Source organism: Scyliorhinus torazame, chromosome 10 (genome assembly GCF_047496885.1).
Source record: "Scyliorhinus torazame isolate Kashiwa2021f chromosome 10, sScyTor2.1, whole genome shotgun sequence".
In the NCBI taxonomy this organism is placed as follows: Eukaryota; Metazoa; Chordata; class Chondrichthyes; order Carcharhiniformes; family Scyliorhinidae; genus Scyliorhinus; species Scyliorhinus torazame.
The window spans coordinates 145542327-145553525 of NC_092716.1; the positions used below are offsets into that span (position 1 = coordinate 145542327).

Below are 11199 nucleotides of genomic sequence, written 5' to 3' on the forward strand. Positions count from 1 at the left end.
AAAAACTACCTGTTCCTGTTCTTGACAAGCAGCAACTCATCCTTATTTCTATTTATATTAAACACAGGCTTCACGATGATGCTTCACACAGAATCACAGAATTGTTACGGTGCAGGAGGCCGTTTGGCCCATCGTGCCTGCACCAGGTCTTCAAACGACCAACATGACTTAAGTGCCTATCTCACTTTGCATTTGCTTCTTTTGCAAGTCCCTTTAAATCTTTGCCCTCTCATTCTTGGTCCTTTTTATGTGTGGGAACATTTTCTCCTTATCTACTTGTCCAGGCCCCTCATGATTTTGAACATCTCTATCAGATCTATTGTAATGCATCTCCTCTCCAAGGGGACGAGTCACAATCTCTTCAATCTATCCTCATAATTGAAAAGGCTCATCTGTGCAACCATTTTTGTGAACCTCCTCTGCACTCTCTCCAATGCGTTCACATCTTTCCTATATTAGGATACCCAGAACGGCACACAATATTCCAGGTGAAGTCAAACTAGTGTTTTGTATACTTTCGGCATAACCTCCCTGCTCTTGTACTCTATTCCCCTAATAATAAAACCCAGAATACTATATGTTTTATTAATTGCTCTCTCCACCTGTCTTGCCACCTTCAATGATTTATGCACATTTGCATCCAGGTCCCGCTGCTCCTCCACTACCTTTAAGAATTTTAACCATAATTTGATAGTCTATTTTTTCCAACCAGAATTCATTACCTCACACTTCTCTGCATTCTCATGCATCTGTCCACTCCACCAATTTTTCCTTTTGAAAATTTGCCCTTTTGAAGTTTATCGGAGCCCCGAAAAGGTAAGTCAAAAGTAGTTTATTTCCTACTCACAGTTAGGAAATACACCAACAAGGCAACACTCCAGGTCCCAAATGGGACCATCCTAGATGCTGGCTTCCTCTTGGGGAGGCACCACAAGTGACCAAAATATGCTTTGAGGGGTCGTAGTGGGTTAACAACCCTGATGACGACAGTCACTGCTTCACCTTGGCGAAAGCTTCTTCTTGCGGTGTTCTCCATGCCCAGACCTTGGGCGACATTCTCCGACCCCCCGCCGGGTCAGAGAATCGCCGGGGGCTGGCGTGAATCCCGCCGCTTGCCGAAATCTCCGGCACCGGATATTCGGCGGGGGCGGGAATCGCGCCGCGCCGGTTGGCGGGCCCCCCCCGCTCGATTCTCCGGCCCGGATGGGCCGAAGTCCCGCCGCTAAAATGCCTGTCCCACCGGAATAGATTAAACCACATACCTTACCGGCGGGACAAGGCGGCGCGGGCGGGCTCCGGGGTCCTGGGGGGGGCGCGGGGCGATCTGACCCCAGGGGGTGCCCCACGGTGACCTGGCCCGCGATCGGGGCCCACCGATCCGCGGGCGGGCCTGTGCCGTGGGGGCACTCTTTCCCTTCCGCCTCCGCCACGGTCTCCACCATGGCGGAGGCAGAAGAGACTCCCTCCACTGCGCATGCGCGGGAAACTGTCAGTGGCCGCTGACGCTCCCGCGCATGCGCCGCCCCGAGATGTCATTTCCGCGCCAGCTGGCGGGGCACCAAAGGCCGTTTCCACCAGCTGGCGGGGCGGAAATTCCTCCGGCGTCGGCCTAGCCCCTCAATGTTGGGGCTCGGCCCCCAAAGATGCGGAGCATTCCGCACCTTTGGGGCGGCGCGATGCCCGTCTGATTGGCGCCGTTTTGAGCGCCAGTCGGCGGACAGCGCGCCGTTTCCGGAGAATTTCGCCCCTTGTGTTTTTTCAATAGCGCATGCAATGGTTCGAGGCTGGTGGCCAAGTTATGGATAAATTTCTCAACATAATTCACAAGTCCTTAGAACGACCGCAATTAGGTTGAGTTCTCAAGCGTGGAGGCTTGTTTGGTTGCTCGCACCTTCTTATACTGGGTGCAAGCCATCTTGGATAACATGGTGCCCTAAGTACATGACCTCTTTTGCATTAAAACACATTTTGCTCTGGGAGTGAACGGTGTCTGCGGAGGGAGTGGTCTTGATCAGCAACCCGTAGAGACCGTTCCCTCAGAGATAATCTAGTCCACTCTTCCACCATACCAAACACCTCTCCCATCACCCATGGGACCAGAAGGTGTAACGCCTGCCCCTTTACCTCTTTCATGCTTAACATCCCAGGCCCAAAACACACATTCCAGATTAAGCAGCGTTTCACTTGCACCTCGTCCAATTTGGTCTATTGCATTCGCTGCTCCCAATGTGGTCTCCTCTATATCGGAGAGACCAAACGCAGACTGGGTGATCGCTTTGTTGAGCACCTTCGGTCCGTGCGCATTCAGGACCCTGACCTTCCCGTTGCTTGCCATTTTAACACAAGACCCTGCTCCCATGCCCACATGTCTGTCCTTGGCTAGCTACAATGTTCCAGTGAAACTCAACACAAACTGGAGGAACAACATCTCATCTTCCGGTTTGGCACGCCACAGCCTTCCGGTCTCAACGTCAAATTCAACAACTTCAGTTAATTAGCTCTACCCACCTCGACCCATTTGTTTTCATCAAATTTAATTTTAACTGTTTTTTACCATTTCTTTCTCTCGTCTTTCTTTATATATATTCACTTATCTTATCCCATCTTATCCATCTTTCGTTACTCTTTTCCCCTTTGCTTCCCCCTGCCCCTCCCCCCCCACATCTACATCTGTCACAGTTTACCCTCTGATGTTTGTTTCTCTGCAGTTTGGCCTTTCACACCTTTTGTTCTCTCTGGGGACTGCCATTAGCACTCTTTCCCCTTGGTTTCTCTGGTTATTAGCACCCCGTTTGCCTGGGTTTCTGTGGCTATGACTGGTCTTTCATTCTCACTCCACAGTATAAATGTTTCCCACTTTCTCTGTCTTTAGCTTTGACAAAGGGTCACCTGGACTCAAAATGTTAGCTCTTTTCTCTCCCTACAGATGCTGCCAGACCTGCTGAGATTTTCCAGCATTTTCCTTTTGGTTTTGATGTCTTAAGGTGGACGGACACCGGTCTTGGAAAATGGACGTACTTCCCGCAAGATGGTCAGGTGCTACTTTTGGTGGCTCCGGTGACCTGGGTGCCATCCAAGTAAACTGCTACTCGCAGTAGTCCTTGGAGGATGTTCTTCATGACTCTCTGAAAATAGCGCAAGTCAATGACACCCTGAATGGCAACCTTGTATATTCATCGAGCCCTCTGTGGGTATTAATGGTCACAAATTCTATGGAAGCCATGTCTATATCCAATTCGAGGAGGCATGCGTGACTCATGTCGAGATTAGGAAGAGTGTCCTCCAGACAGCTTTGCAGAGAAATTCTCTATTTACGGCATCAGGTATCTGTCCAAGAAATAAGCCTTGTTCACTGCTAGCTTGTAATCCCCACACAGGCAAATGGTTTTATCTGGTTTCAGTACTGAGACTACAGGCCTACCCAATCTGCAAATTGTACCAGCCGGATGATTCCATTGCATTCCAAGCAGTTGAGCTCATCATCTACCCTTGTCATCAATGTGTAGGGAACTGAGCGGGCCCTTAAGTACTTCGGTTGAGCCTCAGGATCTACATGAATCTTGGCCAGGGTACCTTTAATCTCACCCAGGAACTCCTGGAAAACCTCCGATACTTCCCCAGGACTTTGTATGAACCTCCAGTGCCCATCCAAAAAATCCACAGCCAGTCCACAAGGAGCCTCTGCAGCCCATCATGGCCCAGCAGACTTGAGCCGGTGTCACTCACGTTCAAACCCTGGATTCGCGTCCTGATTTTTTCGAACGTCTACCGTCCTATCACTGAGACCTCAGCACCTGTGTCCAGTTCCATTACCAGTGGGTGACCATTCACCTGGATGGTGACTTTGATGTGGGAAACCCGCAGTGAGATGATGCAAATCAATTGTATGCACTTGACTTCGTCGGGTTGCTCTAGGTGGAGGATCCTTGGTGCTGATTGATTAGATTTATTGATTTACTGATTGCTTCATTGATTTATTTGGGACCTTTAAGAAGAGCTGCCATATAATTTTTAAATTCAGTACTAAGGCAGAAAATGAAATATCCACAAAGCCAAAGTCATGGTTTCAGCTATAAATTTTAGAATTGCTGAACAAAGCTAATATTGTTTCAAAAGACACTTTCAGAAGGCCTTCATAATGAATAGACCATTGTTCCACAACACATTTAGTCATAAAATTGTATCAAAAACAAGGTTAGTGCAAGCATATCTTTATAGAAATGGCATACATGGCAGATGCACGTAGACATTTAATTAATTTGATGGACATTAGTGAATGTTGAGTCATGACCAATGCCTGATAACATATCATGTTCTAAGTGGTAGACAGTTGTTTGAATAAATCAGAAAGCTTCAGCTGAGAATTGGAACCAATGAAAGTAAATAAGGGACTAAACTAAAGATAAAGATTCCCTTAAGAATGTGGTCCGTATGACTGATTAGGAGAAGAATTTTAGCCATCCAAGAGCCTTGAAGCATTCGTGAAAATTACTTTTAAAAAGGCCTTTGTTGAAATGACTGTTATTTTATAAATCTGGGGTTACTTCTATCTTGAAGCTCTTCAGTATCTCAAGACCGTTTCAATGTATTCTTAAATGTTTTTCGATTTCATGCTGTGCAAGTGAATTATTGAAAATAAAGAGTGCTTGGGCATCTCAAACCGGACTGAGTACCTTATCCTGAGTAAGAGATAAGAGGCTCTTTCGATGTTCTCGATTAAGAAGGGGATATCTTGATTAATGAGGATGAGGGATTATGGGGAGAAGGCAGGAGAATGGAGATGGGCTACATTTCAGCCTTGATCGAATGGTGGACCAGTCTCAATGGGCCAAATGGCCTAATTATGGTCCTTCATCTTATGGTCCTTGCTCTGGGCGGGTGTGTCCCTTGACCAGGGTGATGCGCTTGTTGGCTGACCTGCCATTGCTGGGTCCATGCGGTTCCTCCAGCTACTGGTGCCACACCTCTATGGATCCTTTTCAAGTTGTTCAGGGGAGATGAACGGTGCGGAGTCTGCACATCCTCCCCGTGTGTGCGTGGGTTTCCTCCGGGTGCTCCGGTTTCCTCCCACAGTCCAAAGATGTGCGAGTTAGGTGGATTGGCCATGCTAAATTGCCCATAGTGTCCAAAATTGCCCTTAGTGTTGGGTTGGGTTACTGGGTTATGGGGATAGGGTGGAGGTGTGGACCTTAGGTAGGGTGCTCTTTCCAAGAGCCGGTGCAGACTCGATGGGCCGAATGGCCTCCTTCTGCACTGTAAATTCTATGAAACTCCTATGAAACTATGTCTCTCCCGGCTGCAGCGGCCCTCAGCCAACAGGCCTGACCCTGATGGTGTTTAGGCAACGGATGGATCCCAGAGGTTCGGTTCCTGGGGGGCGCCACCTATGGAGGACATCCTACGCTATTCACCTCCATCCCTGTTGTACCCTGGACACCCTTCTCCATACTCTCCCATGTGAAGGAAATCTCAATGCCCTTTTAAGGTCTGTAGATGGTTATGCCAGCAATTTCCGCTGGATCACCCTGTGGTTAACTCCACACACAAGGCTATCTCATAAAATTTTCAGTAGGGATGGCCTATAGTCGCAGTGCTCTTGCGTACATTTACGGAAGTATGAAAAAACTCAGAAATAGACTCCCACAGGGTTATCTTGTCTGTATTGAATTGGTAACTTTGGACAATGACCGACAGTTTGGGGTCATAGTGGTTCATTAGGAGCGCCATCAATTCATCAAACGTCTTGGGGTCTGGGGCCGCAGGATAGCTTGGGCTCTTTATGACGCTGAAAGTGGTGGCCTCACAGGCAGTCAAAAGAATCACCTTCTGGCGGTCATCCCCACTAATAACGTTCGCTGTGAAAAAAATCGCGCATATGCTCCGTGTACCGAGCCCAGTCTTCCACGCTCTTGTCAAAAGCATCGAGTCTAACGAACAGTGACATTTTTGAAACAGTCCTAACCTTGCTCTTCTTTGTTGCGATGCAGCCGTGACCCAAATGTCCAGCAGTTGCTGCCTGTAGTTCCGCACCAGGCCGGGTCGCCCCAGGAGACGTGCGCCAACGGGGTCTCTTCTCGCAGGGCTAGAGTCACAGCAGGCTGCCTCCATTTCTGCTGTACCGTCTGGGGTACTACCTAGGCGTAGTGTTAGGGTCCGCAAGGCCACAACGTTAGACACCAGTTAAGTTGGCACGGGTACAGGCCACAGTTAAATTATAGGGGCTAGGGCGTAAACTGTGTATATCTGTTCACAATTAACACCTGTTAACATCGTTGAAACCTGCCTCGGTGCTCTGTCTGATGGGTGTGGATCGGGGAGAGTGGGAGGTAGAGGATCAGTGCAGGCTTCGTGGGTAGACAGTGCTCCCCACCCTGCCTCCCCCCCCCCACCCCGATCATCCCCAGCACCCCAGGGATTCGACATTTATCCCGACTCTCTGTCTCCTGTCCGTCAGCCAGTCTTCTATCCAAGCTAATAAGTTACCCCTAATCCCATGTGATCTCATCTTGTGAATTAACCTTCTGTGCGGCACCTTATCAAACGCTTTCTGGAAGTCCAGATACACTACATCTACAGGATCGCCATTATCCACTTTGCTTGTTACATCTTCGAAGAACTCAAGCAAATTAGTCAAACATGATTTGGCCTTCATAAAACCATGCTAGCTCTGATGGGTAACGCTTTGGCTTTCCAAATGTCCTGATATTATGTCCTTGATAATTGATTCCAACAACATGTTAAACTCTAATTTCCCACATTCTGCCTCCCTCCCTTTTTGAATAAGGCCGTTATGTTAGCATTTTTCCAATCCACTGGTACCTTTCCATGTTCAGTGAATTTTGGAATATTATAACCAATGGATCCACTATCTCTGCTGCCACTTCCTTTAACACCCTAGGATGTAGGCAATCAGGCCCTGGGGATTTGTCTGCCCTCAAGCCCAAGAGTTTGTTGAGTACTGTTTCCCTATTGATGCTGATTGTTCCAAGTTCCACTCTTTCTGTTACCTCTGAATTGCCCGTTCCTATAGGAATGGTATTATGTCCTCCTCGTGAAAACTGAAGCAAAGTATTGATTTAGCATCTTTTCTGTGTTCCCCGCTATTAACTCACCGATTTCATCTTCCAAGGGACCAACATTCACCGTAGCGACTCTCTTCCCTTTTATGTACCTGTTTAAGCTTTTGCTATCCTTTTTGGTCTTCCGCGCTAGTTTTCTTTTCGTGATTTGCCTTAGTTCTTTTTATTACCTTTTCAGCATCCCTTTGTTTATGTTTGAAAGTTACAAAGTAGTATACTGTGCTAGCTTTCAAATAGCAGAACTCACTTTTTGGCACCTGAGAAATCGGAGGGACTCAGTTCGATTGGTTGACTTGTGACCATTTAATTGGCCACAAGGTTGTCTTCTGCCTGGCAACAGGCAGTGATTGGGTACTACCCAAGTGGGTTGGTTTTTAGAGAACAAAGGAAAGGACAGTTGGATTAGTGGATGCTCAGAGAAGAGGCTGTGGACCTCTGGTGATGGGAATGTACTATGAAGTCGCACATCAGGTGGCTGTCCTCCCGCAAACCTGTAAAATAGACACGTTTTGCTCGAAAAACACCCGCAAACGATACAAATCATCCCCACACCACTAACAAAACAAAGAAAGAAGGAAATATGCCGAACAACAGCCAGCCCAGAGAACGAGTGGAGACCAGGAGTGGTAAAAGCCTGGACAAGCAACAATCAGTTGAACCGACCAGCAAACGAGGCGGCGAAACCCAGACTTCGCCAAAGCGAGAGGAACCGATCCGCCGCATGAGAAGCTCCCACACCAGGGGATGGAGGATGTTCCTCTCAAGAGAGTTGAAGGAACACCGAGAAGAAACAAAATCAGACATACAAGCTGCGATGAATGGTGCGGTGGCCGAAGGTCTGGCAACCATGCAGGTGGCCCTGGACAAAGCCAAAAAACAACTGTAGGCCCGGGAGGCAACAATTAAAGATCTGGAGAGGGCTGCAACGGACCAGAGTAATCAGATCGTCGCCCTGGAACAAGGCTGGTCGCGACACAAGGCAACCTGAGAGGAAAGGTTGAGGATCAGGAGAACCGATTGAGGCGGCACAACCTACGATTTGTGGGCCTACCGGAAGGGATCGAGGGTAGGAATCCCACAGACTATGTGGCCAAATGCTGGGTAACCTGGTGGGAAGGGACAGCTTCCCCAACCCACCAGAAATCGACAGAGCACATCAGTCGCTCCGACCAAAGCCCAAAACCTGGGAACAGCCAAAAGCAATAATTGCAAGAATGCACTGGTACCAGGACCAGGAGAGAATCCTGGGATGGGCCAGGCAGTCCAAAAACTGCAGCTGGGAAGGTCACAAGAGGGCCTAATTTAACAAAGTGAAGGCCGTGCTGTACAGAAATGGCATGAGATTTGGAATGCTGTACCCAATCAAGCTCTGGGTCATGTATCAAGGCAGGGAGCATTTTTTACTGTCCCTGCAGATGCTGACAAGTTAATTGCAGAGAACGGACTGGAGAAGCAGCAGCAGGGGCAGCAATGAAGAACCTGCAGAATCAGACTCTTAGAATGCAATGTCTTAATGAAAAAAAAGTTCTCTCTCTTTTACAGTCTGTGTAGCCAACATAAGAACATAAGAACTAGGAGCAGGAGTAGGCCAACTGGCCCTTCGAGCTTGCTCCGCCATTCAATGAGATCATGGCTGATCTTTTGTGGACTCAGCTCCACTTTCCCACCTGAACACCATAACCCTTTATTCCTTTATTCTTCAAAAAACTATCTATCTTTACCTTGAAAACATTTAATGAAGGAGCCTCAACTGGTTCACTGGGCAGGAAATTCGATAGATTCACAACCCTTTGGGTTAAGAAGTTCCTCCTGAGCTCAGTCCTAAATCTACTTCCCCTTATTTTGAGGCTAGTGCCCCCTAGTTCTGCTTTCACCCGCCAGTGGAAACAACCTGCCCTCATCTATCCCATCTATTCCCTTCATAATTTTATATGTTTCTGTAAGATCGCCTTCTAAATTCCAATGAGTACAGTACCAGTCTACTCAACCTCTCCTCGTAATCCAACCCTGTCAATTCTGGGATTAAAATCGTGAATCTCCTCTGCACACCCTCCAGCGCCAATACGTCCTTTCTCGGGTAAGGAGACTAAAGCTGAAGACAATACTCCAGGTGTGGCCTCACTAACACCTTATACAGTTGCAGCATAACCTCCCTAGTTTTAAATTCCATCCCTCTGGCAATTAAGGACAAAACTCCATTCGCCTTCTTAATCACCTGCTGCACCTGCAAACCAACTTTTTGCGACTCATGCACAAGGACACCACAGTCCCTCTGCAGCGCAGCATGTTTTAATATTTTATCATTTAAATAATAATCCCTTTTGCTGTTATTCCTACCAAAATGAATAACCTCACATTTGTCAACATTGTATTCCATCTGTCAGACCCTAGCCGACTCACTTAAACTATCCAAATCCCTCTGCAGGCTTCCAGTATCCTCTGCACTTTTTGCTTTGCCACTCATCTTAGTGTCATCTGCAAACTTGGACACATTGCCCTTGGTCCCCAACTCCAAATCATCTATGTAAATTGTGAACAATAGTGGGCCCAACACTGATCCCTGAGGGACAGCACTAGCTACTGATTGCCAACTGGAGAAACACCCATTAATCCCCCCTCTTTGCTTTCGATAAATCAACCAATCCTCTAGCTATGCTACTACTTTAGCCTTAAAGCAAACAGTAGACCATTGCCACAGCGATCGCTTTACGTGGGGGAACACTGCCTAGTTTTGGAGACAAGGAGCGAAATTCTCCAAAAACGGCGCGATGTCCGCCGACTGGCGCCCAAAACGGCGCAAATCAGACGGGCATCGCGCCGCCCCAAAGGTGCGGAATGCTCCGCACCTTTGGGGGCCGAGCCCCAACATTGAGGGGCTAGGCCGGCGCCGGAGGAATTTCTGCCCCGCCAGCTGGCGGAAAAGGCCTTTGGTGCCCCGGCAGCTGGCGTGGAAATGACATCTCCGGGCGGCGCATGCGCAGGAGCGTCAGCGGCCGCTGAGTTTCCCGCGCATGCGCAGTGGAGGGAGTCTCTTCCGCCTCCGCCATGGTGGAGACCGTGGCGGAGGCGGAAGGGAAAGAGTGCCCCCACGGCACAGGCCCGCCCGCGGATCGGTGGGCCCGGATTGCGGGCCAGGCCACCGTGGGGGCACCCCCTGGGACCAGATCGCCCCGCGCCCCCCCCAGGAACCCGGAGCCCGCCCGCGCTGCCTTGTCCCGCCGGTAAGGTAGGTGATTTAATTTACGCCGGCGGGACAGGCATTTTAGCGGCGGGACTTCGGCCCATCCGGGCCGGAGAATCGAGCGGGGGGGCCCGCCAACCGGCGCGGCGCGATTCCCGCCCCCGCCGAATCTCTGGTGCCGGAGACTTCGGCAACCGGCGGGGGCGGGATTCACTCCAGCCCCCGGCGATTCTCCGACCCGGCGGGGGGTTGGAGAATTTCGCCCAAGAGCAGTAAGAGAGGAAAGAATGATCAAGTACAGCTGAGCACAGGGGAAGGTGAGTGAAATGGTGGCCCAGAGATCGGGCAACGGGAGGAAGTGAAACAAGCCCCGGGAGGGGGGCCACCACACTAACAAGGATTCACCAAGAAGAGAGGCCGCGGCCCGTCCCCCAAAAAGGGGAAGGCGCCTGGCCGGGGGAGGGCAGGTAACAGGCAGAGGGTTAACCAGGGGAAGAAGCAGTGGAGAAAGGGAGGTGGGAGGTTTATCTATGGGATGAGGGAAAAGAAGACGGGGGGGGGGGGGGAGACATCATAAGGGAGAGGTAGGTGAAGAAAGATGTTGGGCATTAAACTGGTGGCAACAGACCACATGTGGCGACTTGGAACAAAATGGCGCTGCAAGCAACCACTTGGGAAGATTCCTGGACAAAGGGAAACCTCGGAGGGCAGGGGCTCATCCACATGGCAAACCCACAGTCGTCGGCCATGTTGGGCGGTCCCTGGGCAAAGGGAAACCCCGGAGCGCAGGGGCCCGACTTTATGGGGAGAACAGTGACCGCGGCCATTTTGAACGGCCCCCCAACAAAGGGAAACCGACAAAAAAAAAATCATCAGGATAATCACCTGGAATGTTTGGTGACTTATCGGCCCAGTGAAAAGATCAGCCGATGTGAAAAA

General features: G+C 49.6%; 1 protein-coding gene across 1 annotated transcript in view; it reads right to left on the minus strand.

Moving 5' to 3' along the window:
* LOC140430268 (astacin-like metalloendopeptidase) overlaps positions 1 to 7382 on the minus strand; it is a 132429-nt gene extending 125047 nt beyond the window's left edge. The window contains exon 1 of the mRNA XM_072517692.1: positions 7327 to 7382. Coding sequence (XP_072373793.1) covers positions 7327 to 7382 — 56 coding nt within the window. The remainder of the gene's footprint in view (positions 1 to 7326) is intronic.
* Between the last annotated feature and the right edge of the window lie 3817 nt (positions 7383 to 11199).